The sequence below is a fragment of the Lontra canadensis genome, unplaced genomic scaffold, assembly GCF_010015895.1.
Source record: "Lontra canadensis isolate GAN:19392208 unplaced genomic scaffold, GSC_riverotter_1.0 scaffold51, whole genome shotgun sequence".
In the NCBI taxonomy this organism is placed as follows: Eukaryota; Metazoa; Chordata; class Mammalia; order Carnivora; family Mustelidae; genus Lontra; species Lontra canadensis.
In genome coordinates, this window is record NW_022631045.1 from 8371467 (window position 1) to 8393799 (window position 22333).

General features: G+C 41.4%; 1 protein-coding gene across 2 annotated transcripts in view; it reads left to right on the top strand.

Moving 5' to 3' along the window:
• COG3 (component of oligomeric golgi complex 3) overlaps positions 1–18980 on the top strand; it is a 74260-nt gene extending 55280 nt beyond the window's left edge. For both annotated transcript variants that reach the window (XM_032873998.1, XM_032874000.1), the window contains 6 exons: positions 1748–1836; positions 1946–2080; positions 7452–7527; positions 12208–12335; positions 13379–13477; positions 17026–18980. In XM_032873998.1, the coding sequence (XP_032729889.1) occupies positions 1748–1836; positions 1946–2080; positions 7452–7527; positions 12208–12335; positions 13379–13477; positions 17026–17055 (557 nt within the window). In that variant the 3' untranslated portion in view covers positions 17056–18980. The remainder of the gene's footprint in view (positions 1–1747; positions 1837–1945; positions 2081–7451; positions 7528–12207; positions 12336–13378; positions 13478–17025) is intronic.
• The last annotated feature ends 3353 nt before the right edge of the window (positions 18981–22333 follow it).

Below are 22333 nucleotides of genomic sequence, written 5' to 3' on the forward strand. Positions count from 1 at the left end.
CATGAGTCATAATTAGAACAGTTTACTCTTTCTTTTCTTAATGCTGTCTTCTTTCTGCCAAGGAGAATACCTTTTGGTTCTGTTGGAATTTGAATAGTAAACCTGTATGTTACTCGTATTTTGTGATTTAAAAAAAAAGATTTTGTTTTATTTTAGAGGGTGGGGGAAGAGCAGGGTGGGAGCAAGAGGGACAAGGAGACTCCTTGCTGAGTGTGGAGCCTGAGAATGAGGGGCTAGGTTTGATCTCAGGACCCAGAGATCATGACCTGAGCTGAAACCAAGAGTCAGATGCTCAGCTGACTGTGCCTCCCAGGCGCCCTGTGATTTTTTTTTTTTTTTTAAACAGCAGCCACATATCCTGGTTTTTGCCTTTATAGAATGCATATATATTTTTTAAGCTTATTCTTATCAGAGGCTTCCATCCCCCAACCAGTCTAGTTGATTTCCTTCTGTCCTTTTGGTGTGAGGTGTGGGAGTAGTGCCCTAATCTTGAAGACTGCCAGAGGCTGATAGTCCTTAACTTTATTTACGTGATGGGACAAAGTAAGGCTGATCTACTTTCTTCCATTTTTTTCTAATTCATAATTTGTTGCTGCTTAGTTTTTTTTTTTTTTAATTTTATTTATTTATTTATTTATTTGACAGAAATCACAAATAGGCAGAGAGGCAGGCAGAGAGAGAGAGGAAGGGAAGCAGGCTCCCTGCTGAGCAGAGAGCCTGATGCGGGGCTCGATCCCAGGACCCTGAGACCATGATCTGAGCCGAAGGCAGAGGCCTAACCCACTGAGCCACCCAGGCGCCCCTGTTGCTGCTTACTTAGTTCTTATATAGATCCATCGAAGTGTGAGAAAATGAAATGCCCTAAAATTTTGGCAAATACTGGTTTAAAGTCTGTTTTCCCTAAAACATCATAAAGCCTGTATAATCCTACTGTATGCTGTCGCAGACAGTCTTTTAAGTTATCTTGTAGAAAAGACAGCAGAAACAAAGCTTTACTCTCAATACTGAGTCTGATAGGTGTTTTACAATAAGATCAGGGTCAAGGTAGTAAGTACTGTTGTGGTGTGTACTTGTAAAAACCAGGGTTGGAAGCATTTCATACTTGGCTTCTGCGGTGTGGCAAAGCAAAGAAATCGTCTTTTGTGACTATCACTTAAGAATACTTGCTCTCTGTACTTTTAAACCTCTAACCTCTCATAACTAACATTATATCTTAATTGCATTTGAACATCAATGAGACCTCAGTTAGTACTTTGTCTGGATTCTAGTTAGTCTGGAGGTTAAGGGGTAAATACGTCCTTTTGGTGTTTTCTTTCTGGCTGACACAGTAGTTTATTCATTCTGCTTCCAATGAATAAGTTTCTGTGCCAGCCAGGGACTCAACAAACGAAGCTGGGTAAGTATATGGATGTTTTTTGGAAAATCTATTTAGCAGCATAAAAATAAGGCAGTGAAATTTTCAGGTATCAGTTACCATTTATCTTTTTTTTTTTTCCTGTAAGTGGATAATTGAGATTAATAGTCATTTCTCAAGTCTGACTTCTAGAAAATAACTATGTGTGGGTACTACAGCCATGGTTGGCACTAATCCCACCCGCTTCCATTCATGGAGGTGAGTTGGTGGAAATGAAACCGCTTTTGCTTTTGTGGTAATAGGTAACTAGTGTACATTAACACACTGAAATGGTAACTCGTCTTTTCTTTTAAAACTGTACCTGTTCACTGGATGAGTAATTTTGTTTCACAGATGCAGCATTTAAAATCCTGAACCCTATGACTGTTCCAAGATTTTTTAGGCTGAATAGCAACAATGCCTTGATAGAGTTCTTGTTGGAGGTGAGAAGGAGTCTGTTTCATTGGTGGTGGGAGATAAACAGCATTCTTTACATGTCTGGTAATTTCTAGGCACATAAAAACAGGAGGAAAATGTCATCTTCTTTTTAAGGGTACTCCTGAGATAAGAGAACATTATCTCGACTCTAAAAAAGATGTGGACCGTCATCTGAAATCGGCCTGTGAGCAGTTTATTCAGCAGCAGACCAAGCTGTTTGTAGAGCAGCTGGAGGAGTTCCTGACAAAGGTATAGACCTTGGCGCATATTTGGTAAAGTAATTTTGAATTCTTCCTTAGTTTTCCTTTTGAACGAACCTCTTGTGAAAACTCTGGCAGGAGACAGTAAATAGTAAGCCCAAATCTTAATGATTCCATCTAGGAAATCACTGTGTTTCCTATAATGGAAGCTTTTTGATTTGGACTTTTAGATATGCTTGCACAGTTTTCAGTTTTTAAGAGAAAAAGTGCAGATATTGTCTCCTTGCTAAAATCCATCCAACTGGCTAATGCCAGCAATGCAAAAATGAGATCATAGCTATTTTGACTTTTCCGTTTCAACCTAATCTTTTTTTTTTTAAATGCTTAAGTACCATTGCTAAGGATTTTACTTCATAAAAATGTTTAAAAAGTCTTGAAATTAAAAAAAAAATTCTTGAAATTAGCTTTCATTTATTTAGACTCTACTGTCTGTCCAGAATTAGAGTACATTATAAAAAGAGTAAAAATATGACAGCCCTTTCTCTCAAATTTACTTACCCCTAACTGGGGAGACAAGCTGTATCTCTGAAATGACCAGGAGACAGCTAAGCAGATTATCTGTTAGTAATTTTTTGCTGGGGCCATTGATGCTGGTATGCCTGAAGCCTGTGATATTTGTTCAAAAGATAGAAGGTACTTGTTTCTGAAAATAGTAATAAATACCCAAAAAAGCAGATATAGAAATGTTAAAGCAGTCAAACTGCTCTTTTATTTATCACTGGCATATAGTACTTGTTTACTGGGTTGTAGTCCATTCAAACAAGATTTGGAGTGTGTGTGTTTTTTTTCCTCTGCCACATCAATTTAAAAGGGGGGAATGGTAGAAAGGTTTCTACTGGGTTTTGATTTTAAAAAATGGTGCAACTATTGATACTTTGTAATTTACAGATAAGCCCGGTTACAGTTTTTACTGAAATTGTCCTTACGGGAAGCCAGTCTGTAGATTGTAGTATGTATTTTTGGGAGAGCATCCACATTAGTACTGGTAGGAAATATTGTAGATGAGTATTCTGCAATAGCAGAGCTGCAGAATGAATCTTCTGACATAAGCAAGTTGATTATAGTGAAATCTAGGACTAAAGGCTTTTTCTGGAAAAGCACAGTCTTTGTAAAAGTCAAGAGAATGAAAATTCACTGATGTAGCTATCTAAATTGATGGTAGTGTTAGTTTGGTAAATCTGGTATAACTCTGTAATTGTGCATTTTGGAAGGCTCTGGACACTATGAGCATTTTTTAAAAAATTAGAGATACATGTAGGAAACATGTATTCCAAATCTGAATTATATAGTGGTTTTCCTTGGAATGCTACACCTGTGCACCGGAGACTCCTGTATAGCCAGTCATGCATCTCTCTTTCTACACTCCTCCCTGAGGGATCGGAGAGGGAAAGGCCCTGTCTCTTGACGTTATTGAGAAGTCAGTCCTGTCCTCCCTGCTTAGTCTGTGTAGTCTTTGCTCAGGTCATTCACTGTTGCCTCGTTTTCTTTTTTCAGCCTTGGTCCCTAAGTGTTCTCCAGAGTCTGTTCAAAATATTTAGTAGATAGTACAGCTGAGAGGGCTGTATCCTATTCCAAATTCAGTCCCTTCCCCCATCCCGTTGGAGTGGAGTGAGTCAGAGACAAAGATGCACGCGTGCACAGGGCATACAGCATAAGCACTAGAGTTCACACAGATAATATGTGATCGTTTAAGACATTGCTTGTTAGACTTTGTGGACCAGACATGTTTCACTTTTTATCTGGTGGATGTTACTAGTATTCTGAATAGCAGACACAGAATAAATGATTTTAAAACTTTAAATTGATTTTCTTTAAAGGTAAATCTGCAAGTGCAGAATCTTGTGCCTCTTTTATTATCGTTGGTGTCTTATAAGGCAGCCCGTGATTGTACCTTCATAAATGATTGCAAGAGAAGCAGCATCCATAGGTGCAGAAAGGGAACAGTATTTCATCTTCAATTTGGACGTATGCTTGTAGGTCTCAGTATTTTACCATTTGGATGTAAGCCTCATCAACAAATGTTCTCAGCTGAGAACAGTTTGGGCTGATTTTTAGAATACATGTGGGTTTGCATAAAAAAACAAACTGTGTGAGTGTAGAGAACATTCTTAGGCTCTTTGAAGACTTGTTTTTTTGGGTTTTTTTTTGTATTTTTTTTTAAATTTTTTATAAACATATAATATATTTTTATCCCCAGGGGTACAGGTCTGTAAATCGCCAGGTTTACACACTTCGCAGCACTCACCATAGCACAGACCCTCCCCAATGTCCATAACCCCACCCCCCCTCCCAACCCCCCTACCCCCAGCAACCCTCAGTTTGTTTTGTGAGATTAAGAGTCACTTATGGTTTGTCTCCCTCCCAATCCCATCTTGTTTCATTTATTTCAAGACTTGTTTTTGAGCGTAAAGATTTGGGGTGTGATTCTAGTCCTTTTTTTACTTGCTGTGAATTGGTCTTTTTTGTTATGTAGCTCCTTCCTTGACTCTCCTTGTTGAGATGCTTTGTTTTCATTAATTCTCATTACATCTTTGGCACCTAGAGTAAGTAAAACATCTTCATTTCACAGAATGAGAAACTGAAGTTATCCAGAGTGACCCAATATACATAAGACAATCATTTCTACAAACTTAATCTGACTAGTATAAACATCTTCCCTGATATTTTGGTACAACTAATGAAGTTTCTTAAGAAAAAGAAATAAATTCTAAAAGAACATATCCTATTTCCTGCTCCTTGAAAAATAATCTTTTCTCTAAGTATTTGGTGGCCCTAGGGAGTATAACACTGTTCTAAGTGTTGGGGGTAGAAGTTCATATGAAAATAATTTGGGTCAAATATCTTCTGTTAAACACAAAAACTGTTGATACTTCTTTTTCTTTCCTTTTTTTTTTTCCCCCAAAGTTTTTATTTATTTATTTGACAGAGAGAGAGAGAGCACGCACAAACTGGGGGTGGCGGGGGAGGGGGGAGAGGGAGAAGCAGACTCCCCACCGAGCAGGAAGGCCAAGGCAGGACTTGATCCCAGGACCCTGGGATCATGACCTGAGCCAAAGGCAGACACTTAATTCACTGAGCCACCCAGGCACACCAAAAAACTGTTGATACTTTCTGTTGTCTTAGAATTTCATTATACTGGATATTGCATGAAACGAACCCTTAAGTAGGGGTTCTGGACTGGTCATGGGTGTGGTAGAAAAAGCATAGAGTTTTGACTCCAGAAAGCTGAGCTCTAGCCCCGCTTTGTCACCTCCTGAGTAAAATGGTAGCAAGGTGTATTCTCCAAGCCTTGCTTTTCTAATCTCTTCAGCAGAGATAGCTACGGTATCCCTCTTCCCAACTTAAGGTTATTATAAGGACCAAAAGAAGATCATATATGTAATAGTACTTTAAATCCTGCAGAAATGTTACAGGAAAATACGACAAATTTGAAGTGCAGGTTTTGCTTCAGGAAAAATTCTGAATAAACGCATTTTAAAGGAAGTACATTTCAAGTTCATAACTAAGCTCAAAGTGTTTCCCCCTAGTGGGACCAGTTTTTGCTGAAAAACTCAAGACTTGTATTTAGCAATATTCATTTTTTCCCCAAGCAATTTATTGAAGTATTTCGAGTTTATTTGGGGGGAGGGGGTAGCAGGGCAGAGGGGAGAGAGACTCTCAAGCAGGCTCAGTGCTTAGTCTCACAACCCTGACATGACATGAGCCAAAAACCAAGAGTCAGACGCTTAACCATCTGAGCCACTCAGGTGCCCTACGAGTTTATTCTTAATATTCCCTCTGAAGTGTTATTAATTCCTCAGCAACACTGTAAATGTAATTTTTTTTTTCTTGATTGTAGTGCATGTAACAGAATTTGACCTATAAATTTAATTTTTGTTCTCAAGGACTTAATAACCTAATGGGAAATCAAGATAGAAAATATGTAAACATTATGAAGTGTAAAGCAGTGTCATGAGACTATGGGTCTGTGTTCATCTCGTAGGGTTTTTGAAAAAGATAGGGCTAGTTGGGGAAAACTTTTCAAGAAAATACTCCCTGCAGTTTGACTTAAAGGTAAGTATGTTACCTAGATAGTAAATAGAGTTGGATATGTAAGTTTGTCTTTGTCCTTAATATAAAAATAATACAGTCTAAACAGACAGCATATATATCATTCTGAACTTGGTTAAATTCTGGAACAATCAATGGAATAATAGGCAGCCATTACTAATAAAACATAACTGTTGGACACGGAAAAATGTCCAGAATTTAGAGTTAGGTGGGGAAAAAAGATGTCAGAACACTATGTTCCTGTTTTGTAAATGGAGACACGGTAGTATGTTTATTTATGTTGGAGAAGATTTCGGATAATACATACTAAATGAACATGTTTTTCTTTTAGCATTGTCTAATCTATAATATGTATGATTTGTTTTTTAAAGCTGCGTCTCACAATAAAAAAGTAAAGATATCAAGAGGGATAGATAGTAGGAAAGGGGTGATTTTATACACATGTACAGCATGAGCAAAGGCCTGTGAGCTTACTTAACTTTGTATTCTGTCTGTGCCTGTCTTCTGCCTAAATATTTTTGTGGCCTTCTTTAATCGAAAGTGTTGGTTCTCAGATTTTTCTAATGAGACTCTCTGGTGAGGCCAAGGTCACAGCCTGCACCTTTGGCACCTAACAATCCGTTTAAAAAAATGTTTTATGCAGTTTCTGTCTTCATCTTCCCCATTTACACCTTAGTTACCATATACCCCACCATGGTTTTCCATCTTGAGAACATCTTAAGAGCAGTCTTGTCTAAGCAGCCAAATGTACATTTTTTCGTTTGCTGCTCTGTACTAATGGCTGAGGAATTAAAGGGGCATGAACAAAGGGTGGGCATCTGAGTCTGCCTATAGCACTGGTTGGTCTGCCTCTAGCACTTTGATGCTATTTGAAAATCTTGTTTGTTTTCGTAACATTCTCTCTGCCTGAGATATAATAAAGAAAAGGAATCTCTAGGTATGTAAAGGAGATTTTGTCCTGCTGGGGTGACATTTTCCTAACAGCATACAATAATAATTAAATGTTGACATAACAGTTCACTTGAAGAGGGACCTGTTTTGTCCTCAGTTTTGTTTTCCTTCTCTAAAATGTTTCAGGCAGAATACCTCAGGACATCGGTGGTGTTTTTTTTTGCAAGACAGCAGATGCCTTGAAATCACAAAAGTTTTCTAAAATATGTTATTAGTTGGAAGGATTATGAGTTATGATGCAGTTTTTTAGGATTGCACATTTGACTATCATTATGTTTTAATACGTCCAGATGGTGTTGTATGTCCTCGGAGAGCCGTGAAATGAAAAGAAACGTTTTTCTTTTTGTCTTTTCTCACAGGTTTCAGCATTAAAGACGATGGCCAGTCAGGGAGGACCCAAGTATAGGCTTTCACAGCAGCCTTGGGCACAGCCAGGTATTCACGTTTTACTCCCGGGGATTTCTTTTTTTAGCTGTTGATTAATTTGCATTTATATAGTCTCTGACAGCTTGGAGTTGGTTTCCTACTTCTGCTGTGGTTTGTGTTGATGCTAGGTGCAGTTTGGAGCTGACAGGTCTTAATGGTCTAGCACTACTTGCATTTCAAAAAAGCATTTTCAAGGAAAGAAGAATTAAAAAGAAAAAATACATGCAGAGTTAGAAATAAAACGTGGTTTAGACGGAAACCCTTTGATTCTGTTCATCTGCTCTTTGTTGTTATTAGAGCTTTGATGAAAGTACCGTGTTTAATAGTCTGAAATTAGGGAGGGAATGCTGCTGTTCTCAAGTATTAGATGAAGGATGTTGGTCATTACTTTGTTTGACATTTTATGCAAGTTATATCCTCTGTTAACGTTTTTAGAGTGTTCAAAAAAATTATAAAAATTGTGGTGTCATTGGGGAGTTGGTAGACAGTATCCCTGTCTGATTGGCGGATGTGCTTGAGATGCTCCTAGTTTTACTCTTTCCTAAACGTAAATTTTTCTGTGCCAAAGGGTTTTTTCTTTTTTTTTTAATTTTTAGCATTAGACCTCAGACATTTAGAATCAGAACTTTGTGGGTTACTTTTGGTTCATTTTGTGGCATTTTAAGTTGCCGTTAAGCCAGAATAAATCATTGTAGAGGATTAGTATTTCTGGCTGGTCCCTGGCCTACATCAGGATAGAGATCTTTTGAAACCAAAAAGGGCAAAGTGGTGAAAGAATTCGTGTTTTAATTATGGATAAGCTGTGTTAAGTTGGTAGGGCAGCTTTTTGCTAAAAGTGAGAGAGATCCAAATTCAGGTTTAGCATCCATAAGAAATTGACTGTCTACAGGCACCCAATCTAGTATTAGGTTTTTTTTGTTTTTGTTTTTTTTTAAGATTGTATTTATTTATTTGAGAGTGAGAGAGAGAATGAGAGAGACACACCATGAGAGGGGAGAGGTCAGAGGGAGAAGCAGACTCCCCGCCGAGCAGGGAGCCTGATGTGGAACTCAATCCTGGGACTCCAGGTTCATGACCTGAACCGGAGGCTGTTGCTTAACCAACTGAGCCACACAGGTGCCGCTAGTGTTGGGATTTTAATATGATTGGTTTTCCTTATTGACAGAATGATATGTTTGTCAGGTACTTATTTCTTTTGGGGAAAAGAATTGAGGCCGTTCTAAAAATTTTTGGTTATTCTTAATAATGGCTCAGGATAATTTGAAGTTGAACTAGAACTGAGAAGCTAAAAGAGTAGCTGTGCATCTCGGAGGAGGATTTGTAAATATACTGAATTATCAGTTGTATTTGAATGGAAGAGAGGATTTTATTTCAACAGTTTGTCATAAGAACTTTGATGATGTCAATATGGGTTTGCATTGATTTGCTTTATTGCATATGAACTTTGTCAATGCTTTAGGTCTTTTGTTTACCTGTGATGGAGACAGTAACTGTTTCACTGTTTACAAGGGTTATTAAACCTTTGTATCATGTGAGATTGAAATAACATCTTACCAAACTGAGATCATACTTGATGCAGTAGTACATTCTGTCAGACGAAGGAAAAACAGTTTATTTTACTGATAACACTGGAAGTTCTTTTTAAAATGGATTTTATTTATTTTTAGAGAAAGAGTGCAAAAGCATGCGGGTAGAGAGGGGTGGTGGGGAGGGAGAGAGAGAGAGAATCTTGAGCAGGCTCCTCACGGAGCCGGACAGGCCTTGACCTCATGGCTCTGAGCCACCCAGGTGCCCCCACCCTGGAAACTCTAATCATAGTTGGCTGTGGTAGTAGCCGCGGGTTCTGACCTCTCACAGTCAGGAGCACACTTGTCACTCCATAACTCAGCACAATTCTAGAAGGAATTCTGACCACCTTTGGATTAATTGGGACTTTGGCTCAAGGTTTCAGTCTTTGATAGAACTTATGTAGAAATAGGAGCTGACTTTATTTTGAATGTTTATGTAAATGAAACTCTTGGGTGCAATAAATCTTTCTTAAAATAGGTAGAAACCAACAAACAGGCCTAGGTGTACTTAATACAGCTAAGCCCAGGGGCTTGATGCATTATTAATGTATTTTTCTTTCCTCTTTGGAAAGATCCCCTTTCACTCAAAACAGGGGCTGTCATTTTCTCAAGTGGGATCTGAGTGGAGCTCCCAGTGTTAGGTGTATTGTGCTCTCCAGCATTACAAGCGCAGTCATTAGTAAAGCAGGAGTGGATGAGAGGAAGCTGACGACAGGACAGATTGCAGCAGGGCTTGCTGCTTTGTCATTAACCCCTTCCCTGTCTTTCTAAGGGGGGAGGGCTTGGCAGAGAGAGCAGTGGCACTCCAGTTCACTCCATTCTTGTATCTTCTGTCCCGTGTAGTCACGAGGAGCTGTGGAGTTGCTTTTTCTTCATCTCTAGGACAAGACGCCCACACTGCAATGTCAGGGATGTCTGGGCCTTTGGGTGGGAGCATCAGGAACAACCTAGGGACTTGTCTAGGGCCCTAGAAACCCAAGGTGACTGGTTCATGCAGTCTTGATCAGGTTCCTGGGGATCATTTCATGATAAACTCAGAGGAAATTGAGTTGTAAGGTAGGGTGCTGATTTGTTAATTTACTCTGAGAAATATACCTTCATTAAGAGCCCTCAGAGGGCTGTGTTTGCTAGGCTTCACACCCACCATTTGGTGATCAAGGCCTCTGGAAACTGACTTAGGGATTCTTGAAGTGTGTTAGTGAGGATGGAACCAGAGCCCATGGAATTAAGTGCCCTAAAGAAGCTTTCATCTATTTTATGAAAAATAACTCCTTGTTTGTTCTTTCTTGAGAGCGTTGGTATTTTCTTACCCTGCTATACCACAACCCTTCTTAATTAAAAAAAAAAAAAAAAGTTTTTAATATAGTATAAAATTTGGGCTATGAAAAATTATAAAATTAAAAGTAAGTCTATTTTTCATCGCCAACCAGCCGTCTCAAAGGTAGCCACCATTAATAGTGTCTTTTCCCGAACTGGCATATCTGGACTTTAAAAATTTTGTACAGTTAAGATTAGACCATATTCCTTGTTGTTGTCGTTGTTTTTTTTTTTTTAACTTGGTGTCTTGGAGCCCTTTCTGTACTGGCATATCTGGCTCTCTGCATTCTCTTTAATGGTGCATGGCACGCATCACTCTAGCATAATTTCTTTATTTTATTTTTTTTTAAAGATTTTTTTTTTTTTGACAGACAGAGATCACAAGTAGGCAGAGACGCAGGCAGAGAGAGAGGAGGAAGCAGGCTCCCCGCTGAGCAGAAAGCCCAATGTGGGGCTCGATCCCAGAACCCTGGGATCATGACCTGAGCTGAAGGCAGAGGCTTTAACCCACTGAGCCACCCAGGCACCCCTCTAGCATAATTTCTTTAATAATTCTGTTAATCGTTAAAATATTTTTAGTTTTTTCCCCCCATCCATTATTTAATAGATGTCCCTGTATACATGTATTCAGGAAGTATTATCTGATAAGGCTTAGTTGGGTTGTGTTAGCCTGTGAATTATTGTGAATTGGTATTTTGTAAGTATATCTATAAGGTAAATTTCTAGCAGCGGCACTGTTAAGTGATAGAATATATTTGTAGTTTCAGTTTTGCTAAACATTGCCCGGTTTATACTCCAAGCAGCAGTGAGTGAGAAGGCCTATTTCTGCACACCCTTACCAAATGTGGGTACTCACAGTCTTAGTGATTTTTACCAATATGAAAATACCTCAGTTGTTTTAATATATATTTTTTTAACTATGAATGAAGTTGAAGGTCTTTGTAATTATGAATCAGTCTTTTTCTTCATAGCTTTCTAGGTAGTTTCCTCTTTTAAATGACCTCATAAAGATAACTATTCTTCTTTTCCATTTGTACTTCTTTTCAGACACTACACTTAGCCTACATAATTATTTCAGTTACAGTTTTCTGGAATTCTGTCCCCTTTCTAATAATACAGTGTAAGATTGTAACAGATGGGGGCACCTGGGTGGCTCAGTCAGTTAGTTGAGTGTGTGATCTTGGTTTTGGCCCAGGTCATGATCTCAGGGTCCTGGGATAGAGCCCTATGTTAGGCTCCACACTTAGCAGAGTCTCCTTGTCCCTCTCCCTCTCCTCCTCCCCTTACTCATGTGTGAGTGTGCGTGCTAGGTCTCTCAAATAAATAAATAAAATCTTAAAAAAAAAAAATGTAACAGATGGATTTTTAGTTACCGTTAAATATGTGTGGATGTTTCCAGAATCATCCAAGACAAGAGAGCATCTCTTGCTGTGAATCGGTTCTGTAAATGAATAAGCTCATTCATAATGAAGTGATTCTTACTGGTGTCTCTCTGTAGATAATTTTTTATTTTATCGTAACTATCTCTGAATTCCAAAGGCTCCACATTATAGCCCCTATGAATGTCCTGGAGGGTATTGGAGGAGTTCTTTTACTGCCTTACCCTTGGGGAGTAGAGTTTTGTATGTAGAAGATAATGAATGTTTATAGGACTTGTGAGTAAACAGGAAAAATGAAAGAAAATTTTGGGAGAAATTGAGTCCTTTCTTCTGCCGTTTTTCTCTCCCCTTATTCCCTTCTTAATGAAAATGGAAGTGTTTCTTCTCTTTTTCTTTGTAACACTAATGAGGTTTATTCTTTCCAGCAAAGGTTAGTGACCTTGTAGCAAATGCCTACAAGACAATAAAAGCGAAGCTGCCTCTGACTTTGAGAAGTATGTCATTGTACCTATCCAATAAAGACACAGAGTTCATCTTGTTTAAACCTGTGAGGGTGAGTATTGTGATATTTTACTTGAATGTTGTCCAGTCTCGTCAAGTTTTCATTTCTTGCCTTGTCTACCATTTTCCTCTTCCTGTAGACATTTAAAAGTGTTAGTATACTGTTCTAGTAAAGTTGGTTAATAATCACTGTAGTTCCTGAGAGGCTTACAAAGCCAGCACTGGCCTGATCATATCCGCCCCAGCCTTTGTCTTAAGGTCTTTATGTTACCTTTGGCGACAAGGTAATTTTGACCTTAAAGTACAAATTAGTAAATAAATAAGTCATCAGACCCTAACACTGAATGTGGCCCAGTACTTGAGAAAGCAGCATTTCAGGAATTATGCTTCATTTTACTGGTGAGTAGTGGAAATAAATGGCTTGCGGTGGCTGCCAAGGGATTAAATGTCAGAGCAGATTTAGTGCTCGTAACTTCCAGCTCCGTGTTGAGCTCACATCTTTACTGAAGGCACTGGTTGGTTTTTAAAGTACGTTTTATGTGTCTGGGAACTTTATTATCTTTTGTGTAAGAAATTGCTGCTGAAGGCTCTTATTATTCTCTGGGGGGCCAAGGCTTACTTGAGTTTAGCTTTTCCAGGAAGTATTCTCTGATAAGGCTTAGTTGGGTTGTGCTAGCATGTGAATTATTAAGTGTGAATTATATGTCTTTGGTAATCCAGTGAAAGATACATTTCCTCCACTTGTTTGGCAAATACCATTAAGATTTAACATTCTTAGAGAGAGAGAGAGGCAAACCAAGAAACAGACTCTTAACTATAGAGAATAAACTGATGATTACCAGAGGTGAGGTGGGTGGGGAGATGGATGAAATTGGTGATGGGGTTTAAGGAGGGCACTTGTGGTGAGCACCCACTAATGTATGAAAGTGCTAAATTACCATATTGTACACCTGAAACTAATATAACACTGTATGTTAACTAACTGGAATTTAAATGAAAACTTAAAAAAAGATTTAACAGTCTTAGTGCTTTATGTTTAAGATGACCACATATGTTTCTAGTAACTCATTTAATGGGATTGCCTTTTTTTCTAAGAATAATGTTCAGCAAGTCTTCCAGAAGTTCCATGTTTTGTTAAAGGAAGAGTTTAGCCCTGAAGATGTCCACATCATTGCTTGTCCTTCTATGGAACAGGTAATCCATCACCTGAAGATCCTTGTTACTTTTTATTCTTGGTTATTTGGTTATTTTACTTGAGTAGGTAATGTCTTTGTGTAACCATGTTTTTAATTTTAATTTTAAAATTGTACCTTATTTTATTCTGATGAGCAACAATTCAGACTTTGAATTGCTCTCTCAAATTTTTAGTGATGACTTTATAAATTTTGATTGCTTTTTTTAATCCTTTCTGATATTGAAAATTGCTGTGTTTAACATGAGTGAACTGTTTGTGAAAAGTTCAAATAATGGTGTTTAGGATGCTGAATAATTTTATTTACAGTATGCATGATAGGAGGCCCACATTGCACATGAAATAGAGTTACTTCACGGATTTGATGTTAGAAGTGTTTCTGTTTTCTCTCTTCTTCCTAAATTTGAAAAATGGAATATAGAGCTTAGTCTGTATTTATCATTCAGTACAGCCAGCAGGTTTTTTTGAGCATGTATTATGTATTAGGAGTAGGCTGGTGCTATGGAGGGTATTTTATTTCTGGTTTTAAGTTTGGTATAGCTTAGGAGTTTTATATATGTCAGGACTAGAGGGTGTGGGAGAGAGTAGTAAGGTATGGGAGCCTGAGCAGAGTGGGTGGAGAGTTGGGGAAGGGACTAGAGGCAGTGAGTGAGGGTGAGTCTTTGGGGGTTTTACCACTTTGGGAGAGAAAAGGTGTAGCTGGAAGGGAAATGGAGTCTTTTTTTTTTTTTTTTTTTTTTTTTAAAGATTTTATTTATTTATTTGACAGACAGAGATCACAAGTAGGCAGAGAAGCAGGCAGAGAGAGAGGAGGAAGCAGGTTCCCTGCTGAGCAGAGAGCCCGATGCGGGGCTCTATCCCAGGACTCTGGGATCATGACCTGAGCCGAAGGCAGAGGCTTTAACCCACTGAGCCACCCAGGTGCCCCATGGAGTCTTTTTTTAATTGACATAGAACTCATATGCCATAAAATTTCATTGGTTTTTAGTATATTCACTAAGTTGTGCAACATCACCACTATCTAATTCCAGAACATTTTTTTGCCCCACTCAAAAGAAACCTCATACCCTTTAGCAGGTTCCCCATTCCTCCATCTTCTGTAATTTACTTTTTGTCTCTATGGATTTGTTCACTGTGGACATTTCATTAAATGGAATCATATAATACATGGCCTTTTATGACTGGCTTCTTTCTCTTATCAGACTGTTTTTAAGGCTCTTCCATATTGTAGCATGAATCAGAATTTTATTCTTTTTTATGGCTTTATATATTCCTTTGTACGGATAGATGGTTCATACTTTAAAAAGATGTATTTGTGGTTCCAGGATTATAATTAAAATACTTTATTTATTTGTTTGTTTGTTTGTTTATTACAGAGAGGGGTAGCGAGAGAGGGAACACAAGCATAGGGGAGCTGGAGAGGGAGAAACTGGCTCCTCGCTGAGCAGCGAGCCCAGTATGGGATTTGATCCCAGGATGCTGGGATCATGACTTGAGCCCAAGGTAGACGCTTAACAATTGAGCCACCCAGGTGCCCCTAAAATGCTTTTTATAAGAGTCATTTGAAGTCATTGTATTCTCTGTGATTATACCACTAACTTGATATATAGTTAGGTTTGTTTCAGTGTTTAGAGACTTTTTCCCCACCATTTTGATTTAGTTTTTTTTTATATAAAGTATTAACATGCTTCCCAAGTCAGCATTCTAGAACAAGATAGAATTGGAGGTGTTTTGCTCTCTTTTCAGACCCCTCCAGCCTTTTCCTTCCTTTGTTATATAAATAACTATTACTTTTATTTGTTATTGGATTATCTTTCCTTTTTTTTTTTTCTTTTAAAGATAGGAGAAAATACATGTTTTTATATTCATGAGGAGGATCCAGAGAGAGGGAAAAATTGATGCTGGAAAATGATCTTGAGTAGCAAAGGGGGGATGGAATCTCAGGGGCAGTCGGAAGGAGGATGGAGCCTTTGTTAGGTGCATGTGTTCAGTTGCAAAAGGAAAGAAGGCCCAGTGTTTGGGCATGTGTATGGGGAGGTGGTGAACACGATAGGACAATAGAAGCTCTCATCTGATTGCTTCATGTCTGTGAGTGAAACAGGAAGAGGTCATCACAAAAACGGGGTGGGGGTACTAAAGATTTGGGGAGCAAGGCTCAGTTGAGTTCAGTGGTTATGAATCCAAGAGAGGCCAGTCAGCACGGTTGTCTGTTTTCTTCAGTCATATATAGTCAGTTGCAGGAGTGTAGACGTGGGGTAGCCAAGCAGGGCTTGCCAAGAACATGCAGAGTTCCTGGGCCCTGCTGGACTCCTGCCAGCAAGATACATGTTTTGTGTGTGTGTGTGTGTGTGTGTGTTTGTGTGTTTGTAACTTAAAAGTTTGACAGTAATCGGTCACATTGCGTATAACTCAGATTGCTCTGCTCTGCCTCTCTTCCCTGTTCACTTGATGAGCCAGTACATTGTTCTCATGACGCACCAGTGGGTCACAGCCTGTAGTTTGAAAACCAGTGACAGAGCCCGTCATTCTGTGCGGCTTGGTGTTTGTTTCGTCATGATTAGATTGAGGTTTTGTATTTTGGGCAGGAAAAACACAGAGGTGATGGTGTGTCCCTCTCATTGGGGATACAATTTTATAGAAGAGATGAGGGGGCAATTATTTTGATTACCAGAATAGTTTGTGCTGTGTCAAAGGGCTCCCTGCCAGGTTCATGTGGCTGCATGTCTTCTAGGGCTTGGGCTCCAGATTGGCCATGGGCAGACTGAGTTCCCCTGCTCTCTCCCAGGTGGGTTTCTCTGCTTCTCCTGGGGGCTGGCTCCATGTCCTGCCCTCCTTCACAAGTGGGCGGGGTCTCTAGGGCTCAGAGTTCGGGTTTGTGCTGAAATTCACTCTTCACGCCTGTTTTTATGCATCTAAAATGGTCATTCAAGGAATTCAGCACGCCTGTTTTTATGCATCTAAAATGGTCATTCAAGGAATTCAGCTTATACACGATTCTTCCACAACACACTCTGCACAGAAAAAGGTGAAATTGATAATTTAGATCTATTTCTGTCCCTTCTCAGTGTTGGTATGTAGTTTTTTTTTTTTTTTCTCCTGTTATTTTCATTGGATTCTAAATAAGTTGAGGGCGTCAATTCAGTGATAAGAGCGTGGCATCCTCCCCCTGCCACAGACCACCACAAAGCCCACTGCCCAATGGCCGTGTGGTGACTCAGACCAGCATTGCGGGTGCAGCTGTGTTCATTTGGCTTCTTAAAAAATCTTAGACTTTGGGATGCCTGGATAGCTCATTTGGTTGGGCCACTGCCTTTGGCTCAGGTCATGATCCTGGAGTCCTGGGATCGAGTCCCACATCGGGCTTCCCCTGTGTTGTGGGGAGCCTGCTTTTCCCTCCCCTCTCCCACTCCCCCTGCTTGTGCTCGCTCTCTCTCTGTCAAATAAATAAATAAAATCTTTAAAAAAAAATCGTAGACTTTTTCTATTCTTCTGTGTTTGAGGACTGGTATTCCACGGTAGAACTAACATAGCCCTTCACTTTGCTTTTCAGGTGAACCTCCTACTGTCCGTTTCTAAATAACCAGGCTGGCCGGGCTCTGCACGTCAGCGTCTGTGCAGTCGGAGTGGGCTGGGAGGTCCGGCAGCCTGCAGGACGCCGAGGAACCGTATGTGGGAGTGTCCTCGAGAGCCACCCCGGTGTGCTGCTCGGTGCTGACTGCAGCATGAAATACAAGCAAAGTGGAAGATTGGTGTTTCTCTTTTAAAAACATCAAAATGCCAAAGATTAATCTAGGAGTGTGAGAACTGCCTTCTTGAAAAGGTCACGAGAAATGTGAGTTTTTTAGAGGTAGCTATGGTGGGCATACAGGGAGATGGTTCTTAGCAAAAGATGTGCAATGAAACTAGGTTACAAGAAGTAGTGCAAAGAAGAGCTTTACACAGAAGCGCTGTTAATTAGAAAGCTTCTACGAGTACGGTTTGTTAAAGCGCGAAACACTACAACACTTTGAGCCACAGAGATTCCACGGGGGCTATTTTTGACTTCTAGAAATCTTACTCCTACACTCTATTTAATGTAATGTTTCTCCTAGCACTTTGAAGTTTCGTTTGGAGTAGATTGGGTGCATCTGAGAACACATTCTGCTTTCCTGGGAATATGGGGTGTTCTCTTTCTATGTGTTTGATGATGTGAGGTAGTTTGAAGATGGCAAGGACCCCGTGTAAGGTTCCAGCCTCTGTACTCCCTGAATTGCTTAGGTGCAGAATGTTCAAACGCAGGACCTAGAGCCTCCTCATAATAGATACGTGCGGTATGTTTAATGAGCATCTTCATGGTACAATAGTTCGTGTTTGTGAGTGGGAAGCACCAATTAGGTTGTTTTAAATCTGGCATGTAAGGGAGAGGAGGCAGCCTGCTGAATCGTGTATCTCACGTATGAAGGTGAGAGTTACCAGCTTTCTGTACACTGCCTTCGGTATGAATAGTTCTTTAAACAGTGAACACTTTCATGTCCCATGTATTCGTTCATTGGCTGTGCTATGTATCAGTGTCATGGAGGTGCAGCCCTGTCACAGCAGGATACATTTTACCAACAAAGGTGAGGAGGATGAAGATGGCCCACCCCTTAAAATCTACTGTATTATTCAGGGATCATCAGATAAATTATGCACATCTATGAGTTTTCCTACAAACAACTATTTTCTGAGCGGATGGGTTTTGCCTCACATAAGCTGCTTTTTTGGTTCAGAAGGAATTTTCAGTTATTCAAACACTATCCAGAGATGGAACACTGGAGAAGGTTCTGGAATGTAGCCAGCAGACCTCCTTCTACAGGACTTGTCCTGTTGCAGCAGACTCTTGTAGTGTGTAGTTAGGTTACATGTCCTGATGTCTCATTTTAAACAGGTCACTTGTTTTTCAACTCCATTTAAATTGGTGATGAATGTGGCTTGAGAGAGCTTAATAGTCTATTTTGGGAAGGTAGAAGGGAAAGAGGGTCCATATTCATTCTTTGACATGAAATGAATGAATCAGGAAGATTGTATTTACTTCCACTTAACTATTTTAAATACATGTTTAATGAAATAAACTGTAAAATATCCTGTTTTCTGTATTATATGTACATTTGATTTTTTTAATAGCCTTTCCAAAGAAATGAGGGCATGATTATTGTACAGTACTGTGACTGATTTAATTTGATGTACAGAGCAGGCTGCGTTCTTAAGGATAAAAATATTTGATGGCATTCATTCTTGTGTTTTGAATCTTTTCTTTCTGAAACACTCAAACATCTTACAAAGTGCTGAATAGGTGATAGTGATCCAACTTGTTGGCTAAATGAATATTTGTTTAAATCTGTACAGTTTCCGGTGTTTACTTATACAAAACGTGTACATACTTTCAAATAATTTAAAATGCTTTATATTATTTGGCTAGAAATTGCAGTTTTTAATAAATGTGAATTTTTTAAAAAATAAAGATTTTTGCTTCCTACTTTGTCCTCACATGTCTGTTGTATGGATTCTTTTTAAAAATAAATTTTTAATTGAAATTTTTATTGAGCTAGCTTGTGATTCACATGCGGTTGTCTAAGATGTAATACAGGGAGACTCTGTGTACCTTTCCCTGGATTTCTCCCAGTGGTAACATCTTGCGAAAGTAGAACCGGTTATCACAAGCAGGAAATGGACAAAAGTACACCCCACCAGTCTGTTCACACTTCCCCAGTTTTACCTGTACTGTGTGGATTTTTTTTTTTTTTTGGTAAGATAATTATTGTGGGAAGACATTTTTTGAAGCCTCTTAATGCTTCATTAGTTGAAAGATAATTTTTTCTTTGTTTGTAAAAACTGCCAATTTCCTGTGTACCTTCAGCACATAGTCGTGTTGAAATTTAATGTTATGTAAGTAGCAATAAAAATGAGTTTGTATTTTCCCCCTGGTTTAACAATCCCATATCTTTAAATTCTCTTCTGCAATTTATTACCTTACAAGAAAGAACAGTCAACCTTCATTTTTAAAAAGGGGCCATTTGTACTGGAAACCGTGGTGTGTTGGTGAAAGAATGGTGCTTCTCAGAAAGGAGAGGAGGAACTTAATTGTTCCCTCTTGGGAGCACTTTTCTCCTGGTGGTGGCTCGTCTTCCCACTTGTCCACCTTTTCTGACGGCAGGTGGGTCTCCTCGGCTCCTCCCTGCTCATCTCTCCCGGCCGGTCTGGGTCAGTGAGCGCATGCGCCAGATGACGTCACTGTCTCACGTGGGCAGGAAAGGGCTTTGTTGGAAGGAGATGGGGCACTGGCCAGGGACATACCAGAGGCTCCGGGAGCAGAGGGATAAGGGCAGAAAATACCACTGATGTAGCTATTCCTTCAACGCGGAAGGAGTGGGTGTGGACTCCGCTGCTGTGGTCCTGGACTGAGCGTCCCCACAACCGCGTTCATCTCGGGCAGCCTCGGAAGACAGTCTCTGTGCCAGGTACTGATTTATGGCCTCTCGGCTCCAAATCCTCCTTTTTGGGCCCTCCTTGGACACTCTGGAACTGGGCCCTGAGAATATTCCTCCTCCCCCAGCGGGTGCAAGGTTAGGCTTTGTGGGGTGCTGGAGGTACACTGCAAGGCGCAGGGGAAGGGGCCTCCTGTTGCTGGCCCGTCTGTTTTTCCTTCTACGTGGTTACCGTTGCAGTGTGGGGGGTTCTGGGGGGGGCTCTCCCTCTCTAGGGAGTTCTCCTGATCCGAGTGAAAGCTGGCAGCTCCCCAGCACTCCAGTGAAGTACCCCCACCCCCCCAAAGCCAGTGGACTGTGCTTCCATCCCTAGCTTTGGTGCTGGTGGGGGCTCTTCGAGGTTCTTCTTTCCCTTCCGAGCAGCCCAGCATGCGCCTTCACCCCCACGCTTCATTCCACAACCCCTTCCCTCTCACACAGGGTCCTTGCTGGGCTGGGCTCCTCCCCAAAGCCACAGTTGGATTGTTTTTGCTGTTGCTGGCTTCGCTGATCCCCAGTCTGTAACCCCCCCCCACGCCCCCGGGCGGGCAACCTGTACCTTCCTCTTCAGACCTTGAGCACATGGTGGAAGCTCAGTGTGTATTTGTTGGATGGCCTAATTAGTTACTGAATTTGTTAGTAATTTTGTGGGCACTGCACGAGGCCCCATGTGCCTTGGGGCAGTCACTGATTGTTACTCTTCAGGGGACCCTTGTGTGTAACTGAAGAGGTTGGTATTCATAAACAGCCCAGCTTCGTTCATTTTTGTTTCCAGGAGAAGCCAAGTCACTGAAGAGAGAATGGAGGTCAGGCAGGATTTGTCCCCTTAGGTAGGTGAGGGCCTGGCAAGGGCCCAGGGTGTGAGGCAGAGAGTGTTACAGGTTGAATTAGGCGCCCCCGTCTCTGCCCCACATTCCTGTGTTGGAGTCCTAACCCCCAGTGCCTAGAAATGTGACCTGGTTTGGAAATAGGCTGTTGGAGATGCAATTAGTCCAGATGAGGCCATACCAGCATAGAGCAGCTCCCATCCAATGTGATTGGTGTCCATATAAAAACGAGGACTGTGACTCAGAGACACACACCCACAGACAAGGCCGGGTGAGGCCTGGAGTGTGTTGTCTCAAGCCCAGGACCCAGAAGTCGGTCAGGGCTGGAACACACACTCCCCTCGGGCCTTTGGAGGGAAGCCCTTGATCTCGGCCTTCCAGGCTCTGGAAGTGTGGACAGTAAGTTTCTGCGGTGGACGGCACCCAGTGTCGGTGTCGGGGGGAGGGGTCCTTGATCTCTGCAGTTCCCGGCCATCTATCTGGTTGGCGACTTTACTTCCTTACCAGTCTGTGAGGTGATACACCTTCCCTCATGAGGACAGTCCCTGAGTCCAATCTCTGGTGACCATGGCACTGAGCCATGGTTCCCAGAGGACCAGGAACCCCGTGCAGCTATGTGAGATTTCTGGTCTTTTGAAAGATTGGCCAATGGGGCAGGACTGACTGGGCAAAACACCCCGGTGAGGCGGCCTGTTCACAAGCTCTGCGTGAGTAGCAGGATGATTGTGGGTTGGTGGGAAGTGGATGAGCAGGGACGGAGGGGAGTTGGCTGATGATGGTGGGAATCCACTCGGGAAGCAGGGAGCACAGTGTCTTCTCCATGCCACTGCCTCTGACCCCTGGCGTGTGGCTCTGTGAGGTGAGCTCCAGGACTGCCCTGCTATTCCAGGTGAGGAAACAGGGGCTCCCTGCTCTGGGGGGGACTTGCTTGTTGCTGAAACCCAATCAGAAGCTTCTGCCTCTTGTGGCGGGTGAGGAAAAGGGCTTCTGTGCGCTCAGCATGAGTGTGGAGCCCACAGGTGCACTGAAGCTCTGCCGTGGGCTTGTGAGGGTGGGCTGCTGTGGTGGTTATCTGTCATTTATGGCTCATGGCCTTGCCCCACAGTGACTGTTGTTCTAGCTGAGGACAGCAAGGTGTGGCAAACAGTGGGGGTGACTGTGGACACCCCACCCCCCACCCCCACTCCCTGCCTTCACCTCCAGGGCTCCCCCAGCTGCTGGGTTGTCATGGTTCGGGGTCATGATGACTTCCAGTGAGGTTTGGTCGCAGGCAGTGTGAGATCAGCAAGGGGGGAGGGCCACGAAGGTGGGACTCTGGTGTCATTGTCACAGCAGGGAATGGCCAGCTGCCAGGCTGGGCTGGCTGGCTGGAAGGGGTTTCCTATCCCATCTCAGTTTAGGCTGCAGTGGAGGTCATCCCAGGAAGTTGCCATGCCCTGGGGTCTATAAAAGGCACACTGGAGGGGGCTGCCCAGCTCCTGAGTCCTCCTTTTCTAGAAACTCCTGCCCCTCCCGGTGCATAGGCGTCAAGACATAGCTCGAACCTCCT